Genomic DNA, 25,140 nt, shown 5'->3' with positions numbered 1-25,140 from the left:
GCCGAGCGCCCCGCCAAGGTCCTGCCGCGGCCCGCCCGCCGCGACCGCGTGAGGTGGCCGCAGAGAGGTGGGTGCCGCCGCGCCGCGGGGAGCTTGTGTGCGAGTAACTCGGTGTCCGCGCGGGTGCGGGCTCCCCCGCGTCCGGGAGCGTGTCCGGGTGGTGGCTTTCTGCGCTAAAACATGTTTGTACCATACTCTGACACACACCCCCCTCCCCCGCTTTTTAGAGGAACCTCTCCCCTGGTGTTTTTCCCTTTTCCTACTCGCTCTGGCTTTAGCTTTTCTCTCTGTGCGGATGGGATCGACGCTTCGCGGCAGCTGGCAGAGCGGAGAATCGCACTTCAGAAGTAAAGCAAAAGCTGACGCGAGTTACTTCCTACAGCCAGTAGCGAAAGGGGGAAGGTTGGCGGGAGGATTGTCCTGGCTTTGAAATCCTTCTCGGGAAGTCTGCTTGGCTCCCTGTTCTCACAGCTTTTTTTTCAATGTATTTTCYGATTCTGACTGCTCGGGGTAACGGGAACTCGCAAGCGCTGCGCCCCTTCCCGAGAAGTGTACATTTTGCAGCTGTAGGCCGGTGGGAGAGGCCTCCTTCTGCCTCCCACCGGAGCTGTAAAGGAATTAAGGATATTTTGCAGAGGGAAGGTGTCCTCCGGTGTAACCATCATGCTGTAACCATCCAGAATGGGAGACCCGAGGAGATATTGGTCGTTTTATCCCAAACAGTTGTGAACCTTTGTCCGTAATTCTGGATGGAAGGCTTTTCTGAAGTGCAATACTTATGAACCTCCTTATGAACCTCTTATCCAGGTGCGGGTGGGTGGGTGAGAGCTAGCTGGTTTGTCAGCGTTCATTTTAAGGCGTAATTGCAGAAAAGTAAGCCGAGTGCTCTGTTTTATCTGGCCGGTTGCAGGGTCAGCTGTAAGTTAGCTGTTCTCGCTGGGGATTTATCCGGTCTGCTCTCAAAAGAACATGCTAGTGTGGAGATTGCATTGCCCTGGTTTTATGATTAGATATTAAAAAGTCTTCCTAAATCTCCTTGCTGCAACTTGAACCCCTTATTACTTTTATTATCCCTACTGCATGTGATTAAAAACAAGATTAAGCTGTTATTTTCACAATAAGCAAAAGTTCCTAAACTTTTCTTTCCTTTCTGACACTGGATTTCAATAGGCACACTTTTGCCTGCATCGYTGTACCTCAAATTGATAACTTTTTGACTGGATTTTTAGTTCTGCTGAGGGTTTAGTATTGTCTTAGGTGTTACACCTTAATCCTGAGAAATATCCYTTTGTATATACCTTGAGACCCCTCTGGGTTGGGTTACAACCATGGCATGTGTATATGGGTATGATTCGGAGGGTGTATTTTTCATGGGCAACTAATGCAAGATAACACCTAATTTGCAGTGAAAAGGGAAAGGTCTTCAAAGGATTCAAAGGATTTCTATATTTTYCAGAATTGCCTTGCACCCAGATTCCTCAAAACACCGCCGTGAAATTGTTAGCAGTAGACCCTCTTGTACTGGAATCTCCTCAGAAGTTCTTCTTGCGTGTGAAACAGAAATTGCAGCAGCAGAAAGGTAGTTGATATTGCTCTTCAGAACACTTCCAAAACTTCCTTGGGATGAGGGTTTCTGTTTGGCTTATGTGCTTTGGCAGTGTGTCGTCCTTCCTCTTCCATTGTAGTCTGCACACAGTCGAAATTGGAGCAAGAGACCTGCAAGTCTGTCTTTTGGGACCTGGAGATGGCATTAGACATTTAAACTGTGGTTCAAGGCTACTGGCTGCTGACCRTGAAGCCATTAGTCCTTTTCACTGCACTGTGTCCTCTGACAAAGCCATTTAACTCTGGGTGGTCTTGTGGTCAAGAGCTCTGTCGYGACTAAATGTAACATTGTGGCATTTGGGTGGGAAGTTATGTGGAAAAATCCTAAACCTCTTATTGCTGGTTCTTTTTTTCCCCTAGTTTTTAATACATAGAGTGAAAAGGTTTGGTTCCATGACAAATTCCCTTATATTTCTTTGTTTGCTTGTTTTCCCCTTGATAATAACCCTGTGTACACTTCTGTCCTCCTATAATTCTGCTGGTAATAGGCAAATGAAGAGAAAAAGATGCATGCCAAAATCTTAGTGTTTTTCAACTTTAAAACTGAACTTAAATGAGCTGAAAACTTAAAAAAAAAAAAAAAAGACACTTGGGGTTCCCAGTATAGCATCAACATGATTAGAAGTGGAATATTGACATTTGGGAAAAAGGAATTATTCTAGACTTATGGAATTTTTTGTGAAAACAGTCTGCTTTTTGCTCTTCAGAGAAGATTCATTTTAAAAAAGGGTGGGAAGAATGGCAAAGCTGTAATATTAATAGGGATGGTGTGCATTAGCTTAGTTTTTGGGGAAAAGGGGATGGTTAAAATAGTCTTCAACAGCAGAAATATTACACTCATGATGGGGAAAAGCTATTCCAAACAAATCCAGAGAAATGGCTTGCTGTTACTGTTAACAATTGAAATAGGCATTCTTTTTTGAATTGTTATGTTAATCAATAGCAGTTTATTCATATTAAAATAGAATTAAAATTTATGAATATATTTTTACTATTCCTCCAATATCTTCTAATTGCTCTGTGTTTTTTTGTGTATTTTTTTTTTATGTGCAGATCCAACRTTTTCAAACTCAGTCAAGGAAAATGTTCCTCCTTCCAAAGCTGCAGAAAAGCCATTCGTCAAATCTGCTTTTACAGAGCAGYTCAATAATGCTAATACAGAATATGTGGCCACTGATAAGGACAATCAGGATGATTTGCTCTTGGAACCAATTGATGCTGATGATGAATTGTCTCAAAATACAGTGACTAATACTGTGAATGGAAATTCTCCCCCTTCTGAAAGTGGGGATCCCTTAGAAGAAAGGTGTGGACGTGGAGAAACAAAATGTACTGACTTTCATCAAGAAAGAAGACAATTGCGGCCAAGTAATCAACCAGCTGCTCGTGGAGTAGAAAAGATACTGGAGACTAATTCCCAAAAACCCTCACAGTGCTTATGTAGTATTATGCTCTCTTCTCCTAAAGTCCACATACCAAGGAGGCAAAAACCAAAAGAAGGCTCTAAGGTCTCTCTGGATAAACCTCATACAGATACAACGGCTGGCAAGGGGAACAAAGAGGTGGGAGAACTTAATACTCTGGGGGCATTAGAGATGCTAAAACTTCCTGTGGGCTGCTTGTAGCTCACAGTTGTGATTTTTTGTTTGTTTGTTTTTCTTTTGTTGTTGTTGTTTTTTGACTTGCTAGAAGTCAACATTAAATTACTGAAAGCATTTTTTATAATTTACATTCATGACTTCACTTGYGCATTAGCTTCCGGTTTGATTATGCTTCTCCATAAATGTGTTTAATGGTAATTTTTAATTTCTCTGGTCTGGAGGGTTGTGCCTGAAAACTCTTTCAAGATATACAAGAATTTTTAATTTCTGTTTTGATAATGCTGTGGTGGTAGCTTAATCTAATTTTTAAAAAATGATACGTCTTTAATTTCTTTTTATCACAGAAAAAAATCTGCCTAACCAGTTGGAGAATTAAGGTGATCAGTGGTAACGCTGCAGTATGTGTTGAAGGAAAACGAAAGTAAGAAAAAATTATTTGAGATTTAAATGCAATGTAAAACATGTTGGTTGTCTTTATAGCTTTTATAGCTCAGATTCTGAAAAGTTTAGCATCTTCATCTCATTGAATATCTGTGGTTTTGAGACTTGTGTTTACTGAAATACCTTGGTAACTATTGGAAGTGATTCCACAAAACCATAGGATTATCCAAGTTAGTGGTGTCACAGTTCTGCTGCTTTCTTCCCCTAGCCCCGGGGAACGTGGCCATTTGTTCGCCTCCTAGCCCTTGTGTCAGCACTGACAGCTCTTACAATTTTATTTTATTTTTTAAAACTAAGCTGTCTATCTGCTGACTTGGCAAGCTGAACCGATTTGCTTCGGGGTCTGCAGACTGGCAGAGCTGGTGCAAAGCGGGGTGAGGAACTGAACAGTTGGAGGCTGAGGAGTGGGGTTGGGGGAGAAGGAACCATGGTAGTTCTGGTTTAAATAGCCTTAGGTGGCCATGGAGCTGCACCTTCATGGGACTTAGTCTTTTGTAAATATAAAGTGATGTTATAGTTTAAACTTATTTATTTAAGAAGAGGTGAATTCCTTCACCTGTGCAAGAGGCTGAGTGTGTACATGCAGGGAATTACCAGTTAAATAATTATTTCGAGGTCCAGTCCTGAGATCCTCGGAGCAAAGAGCTTAAGAGGAGCAAAGACAAATGTGTCTTTCTAGTAGCTCCCCCAAACTGTTGCTGACTAGGGTTCGCATCAGCTTCTGCTCCTTCCTTTCACAAAAAGTCTCGGGCTGGAGTTTCGCAGTTGCTTTAGTCGATCTGGACAGATGGCAGACCACCATCGGCCATGTGTTCTTGCCACATCGTTTGTGCTGGCACTAGAACTCCTACAGCCTCCTGGTGAGCCGTGGCAGTGGCTGATCCAGCTGAAAACTGACTATTTCTTTCTGGTTATGTTTTCGGTCAGATTGTTTTCCTGATCCTATAGATATTTGAATACAAGTGTCAAAACAAAGGAGAGGATGGGAACGTGGTAGCTGTGGATGGGACTGTCCCTTCTGGCAACAGCTTGCACTAAGGTTGCTTGAAGATACTGTGAAAATATAGCCTAGGAGAAGCGTATTCTGCTCTCTTCCTGCTGTTACAGATAGTTGCTTATCTGCTGAAAAGGTAACCCAGAACCTCACTCCACAGCAGTAGTACTGTAAAAGGAAGTAATTCAGTACTCTTACTGAGAGATTTCAAGAGGCTACCTATCCTGTAGCAGGATTTGTAGTAGGAATTGCCATTTGATTCATGGCTCTTTGAAAACAGCTGTTATCTTCCCTTTCCTACTAGCAACATGTTCTGTTTTCATTTTTGATGCTGCATATCTGGTATATGCTACTTACATGTAGTATATATGATCTGCTTTCTAGACTCTCTGAATGGACTTCTGTTAATATTTTGTGAAAAGTTTCAGTCTTTAATATTGTTCTGTAGCTTAAGCTGTTGTAAAATTATGTTTTTAAAAAATCTGTCTGGATTCTCTGTTTTATACTTTAATATTTGGATCCTTTTCTTTTTTCTTCTCATGGAGAAGTCTCTCAATCATTTTTTTTAACAATTCTAATTTTTTGCTTGTATGGAGACTCCTCCTTCAGTTCTTCTTGTCTTTAAATAGGAGGATCAGAAATAAATATAACATTCCTGGGGAGAATATATATTTGAGCTGTATGATGGTACTTTTGTAACTTGGATAGTAGCATCATTGCACTGGTGAGCTGAATGCAGTCCTTCATTTCGTTTCTGTAGTCTGATGTTAAAACTAATGTTCTGTGACAAACACTTGCGGTAGTTGAGATGTTCATTTTGTCTCCTATCCAAGTACTAGATAAACCCAGAATATTTGTTGTCCAAGATGAGACAAAATCTAGTACATCCAGTCAGTATGGCTGATKTAGAGGAACTCTCACATTCCAGCTTCTGTACCTCACTGGTACTTAGTTGCCCCCCAACCCTCTAGCCTTTTATGCACTGGAAAGTCATTCTTACTGAATGTGCGTATTTTTTCAGAGTTAAAACAGTTATATATTTGGGAGAATTATTTCTTTTCTGCATTAATTCTTTCCAATTATGTTCATCTTGCCTAACACCCATTCCAGGAAGGGGAACGATTTCTGTTTGCTTCAATGAATGCTGAAGCGGGGCATCATTCTGTAGTGCTTTTGAGGCTTTATGCTTCATTCCCTTGCTTATATCACTCATAGACTATGGAACATTGCCGGTCCAATATGGAGTTTTAATATTCTTGTAAATTCTTCCTTCTTTTATGAAAACAGTGTTTTATTTCTTTTCATGTTATCTGTCTTTTCTTAGAGATATGAAAGATCTGCCTTGGCACAGTAATGCAATTGTAGAACGTATAGCACACAACCAAGTTAAAACATCATCTGGCAGTATCTACTTACTACAAGGAAAGATAGATTCTGCTTCAATGAGAAAAGAAGGTAAGACACTTCTTAATGTTACGTAGCGACCTGAGAAGGGTTTTAGAGTTGTGATGGTTTTCTGAAAAGTCGCACATACCATTCAAGTGAATGGTTCGTAATATCCTGCCGATTGGACTAAGTGGATATGCAGCACATACTGAAAACCGACCCCGGCATCAGATTTTTAAATACTATCTAATATTAATTGTTGCTGGCTTTTCTAGGATGGCGTGGGTACAGAGAGAACCTTTTGGTGCTTGAAGATGGCAAATGGGTACATTCTTTTAAAGAAACTGTTTCTTTTTGTCAAGATTGCCYATATGTAATTTTTGGACAGTGTTCTGGTGTTAACACATTTAAATAACACTTAGACCTTTAAATAAGGATTGTATATCGCTGAAAATACAGTAGTGATCATATTCTCTTTGTAGCTTACTGTTCAGTGGTTAACCACTAGCTCAACAAAACTGAATGGAATTTCAATTTGAAGACAGACTTGTTATGGAGACGATGCTTTATTATTTAGTAAATTGAACCATCTTTAGGGTCAGTAGAAATAAGTGGTATGTTGTACCAAATTCTGCAGAACTTCCTGCTTCAGATTGTTTTGAAGCATATGGAATTTTAATGGAAAATAAGTATTACACATAACTTCTCATTTTCTGTTTTCACATGAACTGTGAATTAATTTTAACCAAATTTTCAGAAAGAATTTCCTCTTACCCTCCATAAAATTTGCAGCTGGTTTCTAGACTGATGGTGATTTTAATGTGTGCATCACTCTGGTTATGCACCTTCATGAGGGAGAAGACTGAGGGCTGAAGGAATGGTTGGACTGGGATGAATGTGGTGCGTACTGGCCAGTAGCTAAACCCAAATGAGAAATACAGTGAACACTCAACAGAATGTCAGGTTTGGGGGAACAAATCAACACAAGTGGGTTTGCCATTTCCTGATGATTTAAAATCAATAGGTAGCATCTTCTTTTTTTCTCCCCCTTGGAAGATGTTTTTGACCAAAATATAACTTTCTTAATAGATGAAATGGCTGAAACTTACTGGTCTGTTAATCAGGCCACACTGAGTGAACAGCAGACCCAGTGATCCTGGCCCTAAAAACATGTGGTGTGCTTTCTGTGAACTTGGCAAATGTGGTGGGATCCAGATAAGTGTGTTTGCTGGAGAATGCCGGAGAAACAGTATCTATATCGTCAGTGAGGCAGCTTGGACTGAGCAAGCTGTATGAATACGGTGGTGCCCGATACTGCAGTTGCTTCAGAAGGCGGCTGTACTCTCCTGCTGGCACTTACTGCACTTGTTTCCTGCCTGCAGAGTTGTAGCTGTGTTTCGTGCTTCACACAAATCCTCTGTCATAGTTCACTAGTATGTGAAAAGAGCTGCTATGTTAGCAGTCATGAGCGACTCTAGGAATGTGAAGATCATCTGTAGCGTAGGTGAAACGGCCGCTTMCTTTGGTACAAGCATGCTGTGTGTGCATGATTGCCGTCCTCTTTAATAGCCTGTATGGGGCATATATGCACTCCTTGCTCTCTCAGGATGCAGCTGTAGCCTTGTTTAATTTTCTCTTATCGCTTGTAGTACTAGGATGAATTTTGATTAAACACCTGACTTGGCTGTTCTGCTTTGAATTTTTGATTAGTTACTCTGCTAAATAAATACCTGTACTGGTTTTTATGTTAATGTTCTGAGAAGGAAAAGTGACATCAGGACTTCTGTTCTGAGCAGAGTGGTTCAAGTACTACAGAGTCTTCCCAAATCTAAGAGCTAATGGACTGTGCTGGGTCAGTTCCTCTGATCTACAGGCTAAGCACTTCTGCCATTGCATCCTTCACTCCCAGCTTCCTCCTCCCCTCCCAACCCTATCATAAGGTCAGTGCGGAAAACATTACAGAGCTGGGCAAAGCAGCTCGCRTGTCATTCTCTCTAGCAGTCAGTCTAGGCTTCTAGACAGAAGTTGCCCTAAGGGATCATCCTTCTCAAGAACGACTGACAGGAAAGTTTCATGTAAGCTAACGCTTACCCCCAAGTGCTGTGATGATGGAAGTCTTTGTAACCTGTTCTGTAAATTACTTCTAGAGCACGCAGGAAGAGGACTAGACTGCTTTATTCTAGCTAATGGCTTCCYTGGAACTGGAAATACCCTGAACAGATTCAATGTTGGTATATGAAGTCAAAAGAGAAGCTAAGTGAAGAAAGCCAGCGTAGGTAGAGAGGAGAAGAAATGCCACATTAAAATCTAACTTGAGCATTTCCCCAAAGCAGTGGAGCTGGCAGTTGGGAACAGCTGGACTGTCAGCAGCGGCACCGTCAGTTTGTGGACAAAGCTACAGAACTACTTGCCCATGAAAAATATTTGWCTGGTGTGTACTGCTGCTGCCAGTTACACTTCAAAGCACTGATACACTTAATGAAATGTGTTGCAGTAAGAGCACTGGCTAGGTACTTCCCTGCTTCGGCTTCCTCATAAAAAGTGGGTTTTGGCAGTCTGGGACTCCAAGAATGCTACCAAGCCTGTCTGTGAAGGGACAGTAGAGGCTCTGCACCYGAAAGATTCTGCTTAACTGCACAGGTGTTGTTGCTGCACAGGTGCTTTCTTTGCTCGACATCCTCCTGCCTCGCCTTAGGAAGGTGTTGCACGAAACTCGTGGCGGTGCTTGCTCCATTCCGAYCTGCATCTGTGTGACGGCACTTGCTACGCTTTGCCCCGAGCCCCTTCTGATCATAGCAGAGTATTTTATCCAATCCACTAGAGAATGAACAGTACCTGCATTCGAGAAGGAAGTGGTATTCCTAGGGCATTTTAAAGGAACTGAAGGATGAAATAACTAGCGTGTAACCTCTCACTAAAAAATGTTTCGATACCTATGGCCTGAAAGGTGGCTGATGCAAAGCCTTTTAAAAAAGAGAATGTTTCCCAACTTACTTGAAATTAAGGAATGTGGAGTTTGGTGCTCTTATGAGGCAAACCAATAGAAACTGTAATAATGTATGGTATTAGTGAATGTATAGATACTGAGGAATGGAGGAAGGCATCTGCAGCGCTACTATAGAGGGAAGTAAAGCCTCACAAACCTGTAAGACTTCTTTGAAAGGGCCACTGGTCTTTGGGCTTCTAGAAAGGCTTTTGGGAAAATTCCTAAGGAAACAAAGTAGTTGTGTGGTAAGAATGAGGAGTTTCCATGGATTTAAATAAAAATAGAAAACAATGGGAATAAAAAAAAAAAATCTGTTTTTCAAGCGTTGAGAGGTTACTAGTGGAATCCCATAATGATGTGGGCTATTCAGCAGATTTACAAACCATATAGAAAGTAGCATGAGCAGGGAGGCAGCAACTTGTGCCTAATGTTGCTAAGTTATTCCGGGCGATAAGGGTGAAGGATGGCCGCAAAGCACCTCATAAGACCTTCGGAGTGGGCATTAAAATGGCAGATGAAATTCAGCCTAAATAAATGTAAAGTGATGCATATAGGGGAAAGCCTACTATTACATATAAGATGGTGAGATTCTTGATTCACTGTAAAACCTGAGGAACAAGATTTGGGGGTTTTGATGGATGTTTCCATTGAAATATCAGCTCAATGCTCAGTAGCAGTCAAAACAAATCTGAATATTGGGAATGAATATGAAAGGAACAAAACCAAAACCTGCTCTTGACTATAAAACCTGTGGTACAAAACATCTTGAATATCGGGTGCTATCCTGTCTCCCTTCCTCTCTCTCCTGCCTTCCCCCCCCCCGCCCCCCCCCCCCGCTCTCAACAAAAAGAGACCCTGTTCTCAAAAGGATGTAGAAGTTGGATATGCTCAGAGAAGGATGGTGTGTTTAAAGTTAAGAAAAGGCTTTTGTAGGACAAGGATAAAGTATGCAAAGACCTTTCAGCCTGCAGAACCGAAAACTGGGGAGGAGGTGTGGTAAAAGGTCTATAAAATCCCAAAGGGAATGGGGATTGTGAATAAAGATCAGTTGTGCACTATCTCTTCCAATAGCAATAAAAAAAAAATCAAACAAACCTAGTAGAGGGAAAATGAAAAAATTAACAAAAGGGAAGTTTTTCATGCCATGTGCACTTAATTTGTGGAAATCTTTGCACGGGATCTTGTGCATGTTAAAATTTTACATGAGTTCAGTTGGAAACTGGACGATTTCCTAGAAGACCAATTCCTTCTGGGTTATTAAATGCATAGAAATCAGTATTGATTCCACCGTTGGAGGCTGGGAGACTGCTTGGGGAAAGTATCCGTGGATCCCTGTCTTAGTTCAATATTCTTTGGTCTCTGCTGTTAGTATTCTTTCTCTGATGGTGGCTAGATGGACCTTTTGGTTGTGCACCTCATAGACTAGCAGAAGAGTGCCCTTCTCCTTACCCATCCTCCTAGAGGACCTCAGTTATTGGACCTCTTTGGCGTAGGCTGACGTTAACGGCCTTTCTGCTCCCAGGATTAAAAGGTTATGGTTGTGATTTTGACTCATGTACTTCTTTAACGCTTTCCAATAAATATATCACTTCCTACAATTTCACATACCTAGACTGCTATCTTAACCTTATTTTTTAATCATGTGTGGCAGACCCCTCTTGTGGTAGTCCGTGGCTCTGGTGGTCTGAGGGTCAGAGGCTCGTTCGTTAGACGTTCTGAGCAAGCAGTGGTGCAGTGTTGTGGTCGCGCACCCATACGCGTTGGCTCCTCTCCGTGAGAATGTTACGTGTTACCCTAATATCAACGGGAGTGTTAAATGCCAAATATCTTGGTCAGAAAGGCTGGCACTCGTGGTGCTTTTCTCCCTTCTCTCTTGCAGCAGAGTATTATGGTATACCTTTGCATCAAGATTTTTTAGGGTGGTTTTCCAGTTTCAGGGACAAAATTAGAGTCATTCTGCTGTCTCTGTGCTACTTGAAGAACTTGCACGTTTACAATATTGTTGCCAAATGCTTTGACTGCGCCTGATACTGCTGCAGTTGTTACTTGGCTAAGTCTCACGAGCCGTCTGTGCCCTCTGGATCGAGCAGCTTCTGAATCGAAGCAAAATAATATTTTCTTCCTGGTGGAGTTTTCTTGATGTGACAAGTCCTAAACAGCTCAGACCTAACCTTAGCCCTAAAACCTCAGGTTCTCGAGTGTCTTCTAGCGCTCCACAGCCTTCTCTTCGTTGTGTGGGAAAGCCACCCAGTAGTCCAGCCAAATGCACTGGCGAAAATTGTGCTCTCGGTTCCTAGGAAAGTAGAATGCTGTCTCCAAACAGAGAGAGTGTTTTTAATGACTCCTTTGTTCACTTTTCTGTTAAGTTTGCTAGTCTCTTAAACTGGAGAAACCTTTTTCTCTCCTGTGTTTAAAGATGTAATGAGTTTCTGAGGTATCTACAAAGTTATGATTTTACTTTATATTATTTCCACCCTTTTTTGAATACAAGTATTGCCTGGCTATTGTTAACGCTACTTTTTTATTTCAAACAGGATTGCCATATCGCTTCATCAAAAGATTTATGTATGGCTTTTCCAAAAAGTGGAAGGAATATGTTGAGGATTTACTTGAGAAAATACGACGGTAATTTCTTTTGAGATTCTGTTTCATTGTGAAGCTCTCCTTAGCATTAATTAAATGATACTCTGCTTCTTAAGTATATGAAACTAGAAGGGCATAAAGGTTACAGATGCATGTATGAGAACTATGTTTTAGGCAAATCCTGGTCACCAGTTTGGAAGGATACACTTTTACCAGTCCTCGTTATACTGACTTGTTTTTGCATCACCTAGTTCTGTAGTCTCAGGGCAAGCAGAAGAGTTTAAGGCTTCGCTGGTTTGGTGCTTTGCGCTGTGTCTGTGTGAATACAGCTGCACTGTGCAATTGTGCTTTTGCTGGGATGAGGACAAGACTTCAGATTTTCATGAGCTGACATGTTAAAAGAAGATTGCTTGAGATGTTTACTATATATATATATATATTTTAATTTCAAATCATTAGGAAAGAACGTAAGCAAAATAATGATGAGGATGAAAACGAAGAGATCGAAAATGACTCACTGGATACGAATGTGTTGAAAAATTCAGAAGATTCAGCAGGAGCCCAAAAGAAATCTGAAACTAGAAACACAACTTACGAAGTATTACCAAAGAATGATAAAACCAGTTGTGGGTATTTATACTTCTTTTCTCTGAAAATAAAAATCAGAGGTTTTCTTGAGAGCTGTTTTCCCTAGCAAAAGATATGTAATATCAGTCACCTATTTTGTTCCTATCTTATTAATTAGGCTGTATGGAAGAGAGAACAAACTAATAGTGCTAGGTTYTTTAGTTTGGTTGGTTTTGCTAAGATGTTCACTTAGACTGCAATAATCAAGAGCACTGACCGCTACTTAGTTATTTTCTGGTTTGCTGACGTACAGTATCTGCAAAAACAGTTTTGTGGCTCTTCTGAGGAATAAACCTGGGAAAGAGGCAGGAGTCTGGTTTGGTCCATTGCAGTGGAAAGGCCAGGACTTCAAAGGCGTTTATTCTGACAGCAGACTTGGCTTAAGGGCTCCATCCTTGGGAGTCCTCTCCCATGCTGCCCCTTTTTTGGCAGGCTTAGTTTTAACACTGATTAGTTCCTTGAGCTGGTCTATTTTATGGCTTCTCGGTTTTTCTGCCACAGTTGAGGAATAGCAAGTGATAGTGAGCACTGGGGATGAGCAAAACGGGTTATGAGAAATTCCTTAAATTGGCTTTATTTCCAAAGGAAGTGGTTGTAAAGCCATAACCTAATGATCAACATGCCTTTTCCTTGCCTTGTAGCGCAAGCCTGGTTTTCTTTAAGGACGCTAATTGTTTTTAACTTTGACTTTGTTTTAATATCTTGTCATCATATCTTGAAGCTCCAACAGGGCTTCAGTCAGATTTCATCAGATTAGCTGTTAATACTCTAATCAGATTTTCTTGATAATACTAAAAAAAGCTGTTTTTCTCTCGTTACCGTGAGGATTTGTTCAGTGTGATAACTTTTCATATCATTTTGCTTTCCTGTATGATTTTTAGATTATTCATAACTTTCTAAACCATGTAAAAATTGAAGCTTCATGAAGTATAAACTTTATTGCTGTCAAAATTATTACTTCAGTCATATTAAGCTATGCATATTTCTAACCTGAACACTTTTAAAAGAACATTATTAATTTGTGGTAAGTTCTCTATTTCCATGCAGTCAGTGCAAATGAACTTGGTTTATACACAGTATTATTCCTAGGCTTGGGAAGTCTGTAAAGATGAATTTTCAGTACAATATTTGGGGCAAAATTATATTTCTTGTTGCTTTTTTTTTTCCTTTTTTTTTCCCCCTCTAGATACAACACCAAAGCACAGTTCTGTATCAGATGACCAAAACAGAATTTACACTCGTAGTGGTCGTCTTGTTAAACCACCATTAAATTTCTGGTGCGGACAACGTGAGTTTGTTGATCAGAAACTAAATGTTACTATAGAAGAAGGTGGAATAGATTATTTGAGCRTGGTAAGATTCCTTTGTGCGTTGTTACCTAGTGGTTTCAATTTGTTTCTTGAGGTGCCTATTTAAAAAAAAAAAAAAAAAAAACATGCTCTGGATCTAAAAGGCCTTGATCTCTTCAATGAAAACTTTTATGTTTCCTGGACTAATTCCAAAGACAGTTACTCGAGGCCTGGGACGGCCTAGTAAATTAGAGCTCTTAAGTTCAAGTCTCTGTTTTGCCATAAATATCTTGAATAAACTTGGGTACATATATAACTGACTGAAACAGTCCAGTTCTTATAAGTGCCTAAAGATGCGGGAACTCTTTAAAACATAAAAAAAATAAAAATAAACCAAAAATATAGAGCCTCAATCTTTATATTATCAGTTGTTGTCTGTGAGGTGGGGTTAACAGGAAATTGCTCGTTGGAAAATGAGGGTTTTGGAAAGATAAGTATATCAAACAAGAAGTTGCACATAGGTACAGAGGTAACTAAGTAAAATTTCTCTGTGAGCTTGGAATGCTGATTCCTACTGTCACGTTTAGTCGCACAGGGGATGTCAGTGCGGCGGGTGGGTTTCCTTGTTAACCTGTACCGTTCTCGCTTCTGCCCTTTCTGCGTACGTCTCCACGTTCATTAGGACCAAGCATTTCCTCGTTTCTAAAAACCATCTGCGATCTGATTTGTGTAGATCACTSCAGCTTTGATTGCCCTTCCTGATTTATTATGACACTTTAAGCAAGTCTGATAACACTCTGATAACGAGTGAAGGAAAGCAGCATCGTTTGTAGTGGTTGTGCGTGGGGCTGTTGTCTTTTCGTTACGATTGCTTGGCCTTTCGGAACGGGGAGTGGGCTAACACTTGCGATCGGTGAAGATTTATGTCTGGTTTACCACCATCTCGCAGGTCTAAGCCTTGAGATTTTAACCTGCTTTTYAGAGTATATAAATTTAAAGGGAATCTGGCTAACTTGCTTTGGTCGCGTGCATGTGTATAAGCATCAATGTTTATCAAATAGTAGATATTGGGCTGTGTAGGTGACTTTTAAATCTGTCCATCCTGTAAACATTTGGCTTTTTCAGAGCTGGCATCAGTAGGCTTGATATGTGATCTCTAGTAGAAGTTTAGATTAATTGTTTTATTTTGAAGATGTATGGTAATGAACAATCCAAAAGAAAAACCAGTTCCTTCCTTCAGAAGAACAACAGAAAGGAATCAGTGAAGACAGGGGAAGAAAAAACAAAAAGCCAAAATAAAGGTAAAAAACTTGTAATTTTACAAGTTACTGACTGCATTTGATGTGATTATGAATTTGTTGCTGGTGTAGTATGGTGATGTCCTGTTAATGTTAAAAAAAAAAAAAATTAAGTAAATCTTTAATGGTCAGCTGATTTCCCCCCCCTCCCTAAATAATTATTAGACTAGTATTAATGCTTAGTTTTACAGCCCAGAATATAAATTATGTTTGTAAATCCCTTCTTTATTTACATAATAGGAATAAGCAGATTTTCTTTCGAGAAACTGAAGTGAAAAGATTGTGCTTTTTTGGAAGTTTCTACTCCTGTACTTTGGATCTCTAAACAAAGTTGTTACATGTGACTTAAGAGAGCCTGACGAAAAGTGCAGTTGACCAGTCTGGCTATCGGTGTGGCTTCACTTTTCAAGCTGGATGAACTGAAAGAATTGAAATGCCTCTATGGGCAAAAAGTGTGTTAACAGAGTTGTAGAACCTCCATTAAAAATAAAACTTGGGAAACAGTAGCACCCTAAGATCAGTCCAAATAGAAAACAGAACTCTAAAGTTCCCTGCAGGAAATCTCTGTGTACAGCAAATAAAGCTTTTAGAAAGTTAGCCCTAAATAAAGTTAGAACAGTTTAAACTGAATTTGTATTCAACCTCAAAGTCGTAGCATTTTTGCAACATTTTCTGTTTACCATTTTATTTTGTATCTGCTCAATACTTTCATGTTCCCTTGTGTAGCCTTGATAATCCTCGTTCTGCAGCAGGCTGTCGGCAGGGAACGCGCTGCAGCCCACAGCAGGGTGTTCGCCGGCTGCCTGAGAGCACGAGAGCCACTTACGTTACTGTATTTGATAATACTGGTGTAATCTCTTCCAGGGAAGAACAGTGAAAAAAGAGCAAGCTCCAAAAAAGAGACCAAGTCCACTGGAAACAAAGGGGCCAGACACTATATTTCGGATGATGATGAAGGAGATAGTGCAACTAGTGTTAATAAAATCAAAGCACAGGTTTCTGTTAAGTTGACTCCCTTAAATACTGAAAGACTAAGCAACCAAAAACATAATAGCAGAACCACAGGAATGAGAGAGGAAAAGAAAGGGGGAGAAAGTGCAGAATTGGCTGTGCATAAGCAGTCTTGCAAGTACTCTTTAAGGTCAGCTAAACAACTTTTCCAAGACAAGAATTCAACAGAAGAATCGCCAAGCGAAGATGAGGAAGGGGAATCCAGTGAAGATATCCCACTGTCTGTCAAAAGGATAACTAAACCTTTATTGCAGAGAGAGACTCACAATTTCAGACCTTCCTCTGACGCGGGAAGGTCACAGGAGGATGCAAACAAGGTGCGAAGTGAACAAAGGACAGTAAAACACTCCACTGCCTCCCACAGCGTGCAGTTACGGTTACGTGTGCCTGAGTGTAACGATGGCTCTTCGGATGCGATTGCAGAGAAAACACCTTCTACTGGCTCCAGCAGCTCTTCCCTCCCTGGCAGGGCAATGAGGACAAGGAGCAGAATCAACCCTCCAAAGTATGTGTTTGAATCTGAAAGCGAGCTTGAAACAAGTGAGGAGAGATTTCAAGTAAAAGAAAAGAAATCCAAAGTATCTGGCAAAAAAACAAACTGTACAGTTGCTAATACTGGCAAATCTTCAGTAGCGAAATCAAGAGAACCTGAGAGAGAAAAGGTCCAGAAATCTCTAGATTTTTTTCCAAGGACCACAGATGACTGGACTGAAAAGGAGTTACAGAAGCTATACAGGCAAGTAGTTACCCTTTTCATTACAGGGCAAAATTTCCTTTGGACATCAGGAAGGATAATACACCTGAATTTCTAGACTATCTTTCAAATTTGGATTTTTCAGGCTTTTGATTTTCAGATTCATTCTCTTTCACATTATTTTTAAAGGTTTACTTTGTTTTAATTCCCTTTTAAAAAATTGGTAACAAATTTTTAAAAATAGTGAAATAAAGGACACTGAGTATTTTGTGAGATAACAACAGATATGTGAGTCCGCGCCAGCCCCAGCTACCTTCGTTAGCATGAAGAGGAACACAACCAATAGCCAGAAATTCATGGATCAGTACTTTTCCACCTGCTTTCCAAAAACACGTACATATTTTTTTCTGAAAGTGATAGACATTCCCATAAGTAAAATTGAAAAAGCATGAAGAAATGAATAATACAGTAAAAGTATTGATATTTATGATTTAGACAGCAAAAGTCAGAGGTAGTAATGTAGCAAGATGTTAGGGAAAATGTGTTTATGTATTTAAAAATTAAACACATAAAAAGATGTTCAAATTTCATAAAGGTGCCACTAACCACAAGAATGTTTAATTAATGTACTGTGGCACTACCTAAACCAGCTTCTGGGCAGCATTTAATAGAGGCATTAATAAAACTACAGTGTTTGTTTTTTTTCTTTTAGATTAGAAACCCGAAAGGGCGTGAGCTCATGTCTCAGTGAAAAATATGTAACTGCTGCAAATAAGGAAGAAATTTCTCTTGAAACTGAGACATTGGCATAAATTGTTCATATACATTTTTGCACACTGCAAAGTCTCTGGACAACACCCCAGAGACAAGAGTCTCTACACACAGTGTAGTGTCCTTTCCAGGAAGGACCGTGYGCGCCCGGGGGTTTTAACTCGGCAGCACTGCGCAGGTTCTTCCGGATGAGGACGACTGTGGTGTTGTACTCTTGGCAGGGCTGTTGCTGCTTTTCCGAAACACAAGAAYGGTTTCTGGGTGGAGGTGGCGATGGCCGTGGGGTCGCGCTCTGCTGAGGAATGCCACCAGAAATACGTGGAGGAACAACAGGCAAAAGGTTCCAAAACATGCGCCGCAAAGACGACCGCTTCAGGGAAACCAGAGAAGAAAGGTACCTCTCAGTTCCGGCTATCTTTTTTGTCTTTAAATAATTTTAAATTGTGTGTGTGTGTATAAATATGTATATATACGTATACACACACACACAATATATATGTGTGTGTGTGTGTCTATGGAGATTGTGTGTGTGTATATGTATATATATTATATATATACACACATTATATATATATATACACACAAACACACATTTATGCTTATGCATATTATATCTATTTAAAAATAAATAAATAGATTCCATGCTTTACAGCATTTGGATCGGAGTCCTGTAATGAAGGAAGTTACCTTCGGTAGTACAAAGGTGTGTTGCAGAGCTTGGAGGATGTCATAAATGAGAAAAGCAGTAGCTGGAAGAGAAGAGAGTTTAGAATTTTCTAGTTTTTGGCATTACGGGAAGATTTGAAGTGGCTTTACCACTTAAGGAAAAAGAGCTATCTTGAGGAATACTTGGAGGCCTAGTAGGTAATTAACTTCTTGCAGTGCTATCCATCTAGAAAGGATGATGGGGTGCTTGGATGCACAAGCGCAATATGGAATAAGAACAGTGAGATTATGTTCTTTCATATTTGGCAGGGATGTGACTGTTACTGTTATTTTCTGTCCAGTTCTGAAGTCAGAAATTCATCCTTAAGGATAGCAAGTGTGCCAAGTCAATCCACTTAACTAACAAAGAGAGGGTTACGGTGACTATCAGCCAGTAAGTGCTTAGAGGAGAAAAGCTATTTGATGACAATCAACTCTTCTAGTTGACAAAAATATGCCATCACTCGGCCTTTGGAAGTTGAAGCTTTAACTCTTCTACAATTATGGCTGAAGGTAATTTTGGTAATCTTTCCCAACGGTTAAAATTTTGCTTCAGTCTCCTTTTATTGAAAACTTTAAAATCAAAGTTTTCTCTGTCCAAAAGAGATGATCTAGGTTACCCAGTTATTGGACTTTTAAGGACAGGGAAATCTACTGTGATCATCTCGTCCATCCTGCGTAACAGAAGCTGCAGAACTTGTAGCACAGAAGTTAACAAAGTCCTTTCTTCCCTTCTAGCTCGTGATTGAGGTGAGGCAGGTGGGTTAAGGTTGCGAAGGGTAAAGCCTTCGCAGAGCTGTGAACGCTTACGTCTAAAATCAGCGTTCCACAAACCTTGCGTCAAGAGCGCTAAATCTGCCCGTATCTGTGCGGCAGAGCTCCGCTTGCGAACTGCACTTTGTGCCTCTTGACACAGGTGATAAATCTCATGTCTTTTGTCTTTGATACCCAGATGCATCAGTAATTCTGTTAAAATGCTAATAAAATAGCTGACGTATAATATTTGCGATGGCTCTGTAAGGCTCTGGAGTAAGCTTCTGCAATACATCTTAATCAGAAATTTTCTTCTGAAAGCATAAATTTATCTAGAAATTCAGAGGGGCTATAAGAAACCTCCTCCGATGAGAGAGACTGAATTTTGTGTCTCGAGCATTGATTATAATTGATTAGTTTGAAATCCATGCTACATAATTAGTGTCTTTGAACAATTAATACATTTTGATTAATGTAGATAAGAAAGAACCAGTTATGGTAACTGCTAAAGTGGGAACCTTCAAAAGAAAGCAGCAGATGAGAGATTTCCTGGACCATATGCCAAAGGAGAACCATGATGATATTTTCTCTGCAACACCCTTTCAAAATAGAAGAGTAAAGGTAATCTGAAAAATGTGTATATATGCACAGGCTTTTCTGACTGTTATTTTAATATAATCACTGCATTACAAAAGTCTGCTGGTTTGGTTCCATCAATAAATTTYTTTTTTCTTGTGATTTTTGGGGAAAGAGGCTTGTTTCCTTGATTAGTTTTTGCAGTAGTTTTGATTGCTGGCAGTGAGAATGTGTGGAAGGTGACTACTGCAGACAAGTATTACTGCTTGATGGATATGTGGAAAGGAGTCTGTGGCAGGGGCGTCCTTTCCGTCTCTGCGAGTGCAGGAGAAACTTCACGATGCAGAGTGGTACCACTGTTTTGGGGGGGAGGTTATTGGATACTTAGGCTGCGGATGCTTTTTAAAGTCATGCTCTTACCTATGCAGGCCTTAACAGGTTTCAGATTTAAACGCAGTTGCCTCCTGCTGTTGGCGGGGGGAAGGGGGAGGTTTCTGTGGGAGTGCTGCTGCCCTCTCGCTCTGCACCTTGCACGYTGTTTATTCACCGACTCTCCTGGGTGTTGGCTTGAGAAGCCTTTGCCGAGGGCTGCCTGCGCTTCTTATTCTGGCATGCGGCCAGAAAGAGAGTAACACAGTGGCTCATTGAAAAGTGCTAATTAATTTAAACGGTGGTAACGTGATTGCTTTCTATAAACTCCAGTGTGCTACGGAAAAGTCCCCATAACCAATACATGCAGATTGGCTACCAAAGAATCAATGCRTCTGTGTCCAAGACATCTTGGTTTTGCAGAGGGATTCTCCGGGAGACTCCTCTTTTGCTGGGATACAATTGCAGTCAGTCACCTGAAAGAACTCGCCATCTCCCTGCCCCCGGGTTCAAATTCATTTTGCCTAGCTTGATCTGTGCCAAAACACTAGGCTCCTCCTGTAGCACATGGTGAGGGAGATACCTCCAGAGGGAACCTGTACACTTAGAAGTGATGAGGAGCCTCCTGTTTCATGAACTAGTCCAGCCCCTCCGTGAGCCCACGTAGACTTTTGGCAACTGCAGTCTCCTGTGGCAGATTCCAGGTTTCATTATCTGCTGTGTGAGGAACCGTYGTCCTCTCTTTGATCTCAACTTGCCATCCGCTAACCCTTGATGCCAGTCAGCCCCCCCTTTCTCCCAGGACCCACTGTCCTGTTTCTTTTGCAGAAGTCATTCTGTACTTCTGATCATGTACGTTGCTTTCCCTCTTCGAGTCTTTCCAGTTCTTCTACATCTTCTCAAAATGAAAGGGCCAGAAGTTCACTGGGTGACTCTGAAATCCTCTTCCTGATTAGTAATGGTCAACTCCGAGCCTGTAATTTTAATCTGAAGTTATTTTCTGAACATGTAGTAGCAGCCAGAAAAGGTCAGCAAAATGCTGGGCATCAACAAGAAGAGTATTAAGAACAAGGCAGAGGCATCATTTGGCTGCCATGTGAGGTCCTCATGTACCTGCCTTCTGAGTACTCTGCAGTTCTGCTCTCTGCCCCTCCAGGGGGGCATAGTGGAGTCCAAAAAAAGGCAACTGAAGTCATCGAGGGAATGGAGCAGCTGCCTGTTGAGGAGAGGTCGGGGACTCCTCACTTTGGAGAAGAGAAAGCTGGGGAAGAGGGATATAAGTGAGGTTCACAAAATCATGAAGAGTGTTTGCTATTGCCGCTGTCAGAGACAGAACTGTCAGAAGCCTCTTGAGCAGATTTTTGCTAAAAGCACGAGTTATTGACTGTTCTGATGTGGCTTTATAGTTGCCAACGTTCCGGGGAAGCCAAGAGGATGACGAGGACGACTTTGCGCTTACGGACAACAACCCAGTGACGCCTTCCTCCGCTGTCTTCCCTCTGGTGAAGACCCCTCAGTGTGAGCACATCAGCCCTGGTATGCTGGGATCTATCAACAGGTAGGAACTCCACACTGCCAGTCCTTCCGAGCTTCCTCGTTAGCCCTTCTTCCAAAAGGAACCAAACTGGTTTTTGTAAAACTGCAGCAAGAAGCCATTTTTTCCTGCCTATCTTCTTGCGTTGTTCTATTTCTCCCTCTTTCAAATACATTCTACTGGCAGCTATTAGCTTAAAAACTTTACAGTTCCTGTCCTCTTCTGACTAGCGGGATTAAAGTTCCTGGGCTTGCAAGGTTAACTTACAGACTTCAGATCTCCTGCCGATTCAGATCGTGACCTGGGAAAAGGAGAGCTAAATCTTTAACTTAAGAAGTACAGACTGTAGTTTATTTGGATTATAAAGGAGTATTTGGATTATAAAGGAGTGAAGATGTTGCAAAGTCAGTGCCATGTTTTCTTTCTGATTTAGAGTGGTGACACAGGAAGTAGAATGGGTGAATTCTAAAGTGTTTAAATAAAAATTCAGTGTTTGGAAGATTTTAATTCAGTTGCTTTTTGTGTCTGAAATCTGGTCAAGTTAGAAATAGTACAAATATGCTATCATCATTTTCCTTTCTCATTTTCCCTGAGGTTTTTTGTCTTTTTCTGAGGAAGGTATAGTCACTTTTGGAAATGAGATGCTAGTTTACCTCCAGGCTTAGAGCATGCATCGTAAATCCTGCGGTCGCTTAAGCATTTGTTTAGAGAAAGCTCTTCCATTCAACAGTGTGCAAAACTGAGTATGAACATCCAAAAGATTCTCAGTTACATGTCCTTTTGCACTCAGAGAGGCTGGTGATTTGGGCTTCAGGCTTGGCAGAGGTTTTTCTGCTCATTGTGAATATTAAATCTGCTGAGCCCAGTTGCTTCTGGCTTTATTGAAACAAACTTGAATCTTCTTTAGTGAAAAATAAGTGGCAGTTTATCCAATGTGCAAGGAATTAACAACTTTGGTGAGGACAAAGCTTTTTCTCTGATACTTGCGTTAAGAATTATAGCATGTGTTCTAATCGATCGCTTCTGTGTTGAGGTATTTTCCCCAAACTATTATTACGTTTGTGAATTGAGCATCAATGGTTCTTAATGACCATGCTAATTTTCTTCCTGAATTAGAACCCTGTGAATAACGGCTGTAATTCTATCCAGCAGCTTCCCTAAACAAGGCACGCTGGTAATGCGAACTTGCTTGTGTTTACAGGAACGATTATGATAGGCACGTGTTCAGGATGCAGAAGAAAACACAGGGCAGCAAAGGGGCCTGGGACAACGTCAGGAAGAAAGCGGTAACGCTGTTTTGCTTGATCTTTTGCTAGTTCCYGCTGTAGCAGTGCAAAGTTTCGCTGAACAGCAGGCAAAGGAATCACAGGATTAGAGACGTGTCTGTATTCGAGAAGGAAAAGGGGCCACACACACCCCTGCCCCCCACCCCCCCTCCTGCCAGGAGCTACTTACTGATATGGTTAAGTATAAAAGCAGTTACAACCCCTGAAAAAGACAATGAATTTGATCCTCAGGCGCATGAAGTTACCGTTACAGTAACGGTGCAGTTGGATAGGGAGCGACTCCTCACCTTCCACCACATACTCCATGATTCCATGTCTTGATGTATTTGTTCCTTCAGTATCCTGGATTTAGTAATTCTCCTGGTTTTTGAGGTATTATTTCCCCCCAAAACATTATTATATTTCTTAAATGAGCAGCAGTGTTGTTTTTCTGTGAAAAGCTGAGTTCTGAAAACAGACAAATGGCCCGTGCTTCTAGTTTAGTAAAAGATTTTATGGTAGTCAAACAGTTTACACGTTCAGTGAAAATGCAGTATAGCAACAGGACAACTTCAAGCTGTTGTGATACCAGGTCTTTGCCTGTTCCTTCCTCCTCCCCCCGCGTTGTTTTGACGTTCGTGTTGTGTTGCTGCTGTACCAGCTGTATGAGCGTAGCCTTTCTTTCCTTCTCCTCAGGCTGCAGCTGTAGCTGCTACACCAGCGTCGTGCAGAGCCACCAAGTTCACGTTTGATAAAAGTAAGCGCTTGTTTCCTGTCTTCATTTCTTGCTTACTCACTTATTTTCAAATCACTGGTACGTCCATTGATCTGTGGGTGTCCACAACCTTTCATCTGAGATTTTTTCAGCAGTCTCGGTTTCTCTTAAGCATCTTGGCTTTTTGGAATTGCTGTAACTGCTTTTTAAATTCCAGGCCCTTAACTCGAGGCACATCGTACATACATTAACGATCTCGCCACTGTTTTTCTTATTGCAGAAGCGCAGCAGGCCGCCGTTGTAGGGCAGCTCTTCGTACCCACGGCAGCAGAGTCATCAGAAGAAGAGGAGGAAGATTCCTATTTTTCTGCGTAATCAAATTCCTGGATTTTAGTAGTTGAACAGATGATACACAACCCCTCTCRCAAAACAAAGTTAAAATGAAGGCCCTGAGCCACCCCGCTGACCTGGTATTCTTATGATCTACGTTAGTTCACGTTGGCAATCTCGGTCTGCAGAGTTTTTATGGTGTTAAAATGCATCTGGTCTTACTGCCCCGTCAGTGATGGTGCTTGTAATTTTTCATGTGTATGAAATGGCAGTTTCTTTCCTAGGCTCCTCCTTTCCTCTGCTCAGTATTTCCTGGGGAAAGGGGCAAGGGAAAAATGTGTCCGTATACCAATTACTGGCAAAGGTTATGATTGTTTCATTTTAAGGTAAAATAACTTTTAGCAATACTGCTGTACAATAAATGTATAATAGTACAGTTTGTAACTAATTGGACTTGCCTTTTATTTTCCTTTATTGAGAACTAATTTGAATCTTTTACATTTCCTTAATGTAATAAAAAGGTACTAAGTATCTGACAGCAGTTTCATGAATATGTAGAGAAATATCTGAAGTTGAAAATTTTAAGGCACTGCCTTGTAAACATATATTTTTTAAAATTACAGTTCCTACCAACTGTAAGCTATGTCAAATACTCTGAGCAGTAATATGAAAGAAGAAAGTTTTGAGCATGTATTTTATTGGTTAAATTGTGGATATGAAAAAACTCCTTTGTCGTCTTTCTGTGGGACGGGGCAGCGCCGGCCCCAAGTCACCCAAGCAGTTTTGACCTTTCAAGTGCGTAAGGTTAGCTGAAACCTCGGTTTAGAGGAAAACCTTTCCGTGGGAGCTGCTGTCGCTTTCCTCCTGCTGCGAGGCCAAATCAGACTTTGGGGTCACAGGTTTGTTACTGGGGAACGATAATGTCGGAATAATCCCCTGGGTGAAGGGCTGCTCCAGCCCCAGCTGTGGTTGGGGAAAGCCGTGGAGGGGCTCGGAGCTGTTTCATCAGGGGCTTAGCTAAGGTGAAGCGGAGGGGTAGGAGAGGGCCCAGAGGCACAAATTAAGAGGGGCCTTAAAACAACTTACATCATAGGTCTTTCTTTAGAAACTGAGAGCTCAAACGCCACCACAGTGTTCTGTGAAATGCGTCATGTAAATTAAGGCTATAACATTATGCATCTCTAAGGCAGTGCTGCAGGGGAGGGGAACCGAGATTAGGAAACGGGCTGCAGTCGCGTGTAGCAGGACGGCTGTGGCTATGGGGAGCAAGAGGAGGCCGCGTTCCTTCGGGGGGGGGGGAACCCTGACACCAAACCCAGAGAAAACCGCTCCGATGTTACGACAGTAACTTGCGAGAGCGAAGTTGCGGTTGAACAGCAGTTTGCAAAACCTGTGCTCAGCTCTGCACTACCCTGTTGCTTTGCTGCTGTAGTCGAGGGTGAGGGTTCCCCCCCCCCCCAATACTTTAGCAGCTACTGGTGCAGGAGCGGGGGAACCATTACACTCGTCCTGCGCAGGGGCAGGGGACACCACGCAGGCACAAAGACCGGCCGACTCGTAGTGCTAATTTGGGGGGGGGGGGTGGGCGTGTGTTGCCTTCCAACGAA

The 25,140-nt window shown here is 41.3% G+C and overlaps 1 protein-coding gene across 1 annotated transcript in view; it reads left to right on the top strand.

The window, feature by feature from the left end:
* Positions 1-23,981, top strand: part of MIS18BP1 (MIS18 binding protein 1) — a 24,735-nt gene extending 754 nt beyond the window's left edge. Inside the window, exons 2-17 of the mRNA XM_026056065.1 lie at positions 7-67; positions 1,457-1,579; positions 2,659-3,167; positions 3,551-3,627; positions 5,966-6,096; positions 11,548-11,638; positions 12,056-12,222; positions 13,410-13,576; positions 14,705-14,813; positions 15,675-16,557; positions 17,508-17,680; positions 19,223-19,365; positions 21,096-21,247; positions 22,425-22,509; positions 23,185-23,245; positions 23,484-23,981. Of these exons, the coding sequence (XP_025911850.1) occupies positions 7-67; positions 1,457-1,579; positions 2,659-3,167; positions 3,551-3,627; positions 5,966-6,096; positions 11,548-11,638; positions 12,056-12,222; positions 13,410-13,576; positions 14,705-14,813; positions 15,675-16,557; positions 17,508-17,680; positions 19,223-19,365; positions 21,096-21,247; positions 22,425-22,509; positions 23,185-23,245; positions 23,484-23,578 (3,027 nt within the window). The 3' untranslated portion in view covers positions 23,579-23,981. The remainder of the gene's footprint in view (positions 1-6; positions 68-1,456; positions 1,580-2,658; positions 3,168-3,550; positions 3,628-5,965; positions 6,097-11,547; positions 11,639-12,055; positions 12,223-13,409; positions 13,577-14,704; positions 14,814-15,674; positions 16,558-17,507; positions 17,681-19,222; positions 19,366-21,095; positions 21,248-22,424; positions 22,510-23,184; positions 23,246-23,483) is intronic.
* The last annotated feature ends 1,159 nt before the right edge of the window (positions 23,982-25,140 follow it).

Source organism: Apteryx rowi, unplaced genomic scaffold, assembly GCF_003343035.1.
Source record: "Apteryx rowi isolate R43461 unplaced genomic scaffold, aptRow1 scaffold_13, whole genome shotgun sequence".
Lineage (NCBI taxonomy): Eukaryota > Metazoa > Chordata > Aves > Apterygiformes > Apterygidae > Apteryx > Apteryx rowi.
This window is presented reverse-complemented; position numbering and strand designations above follow the sequence as displayed.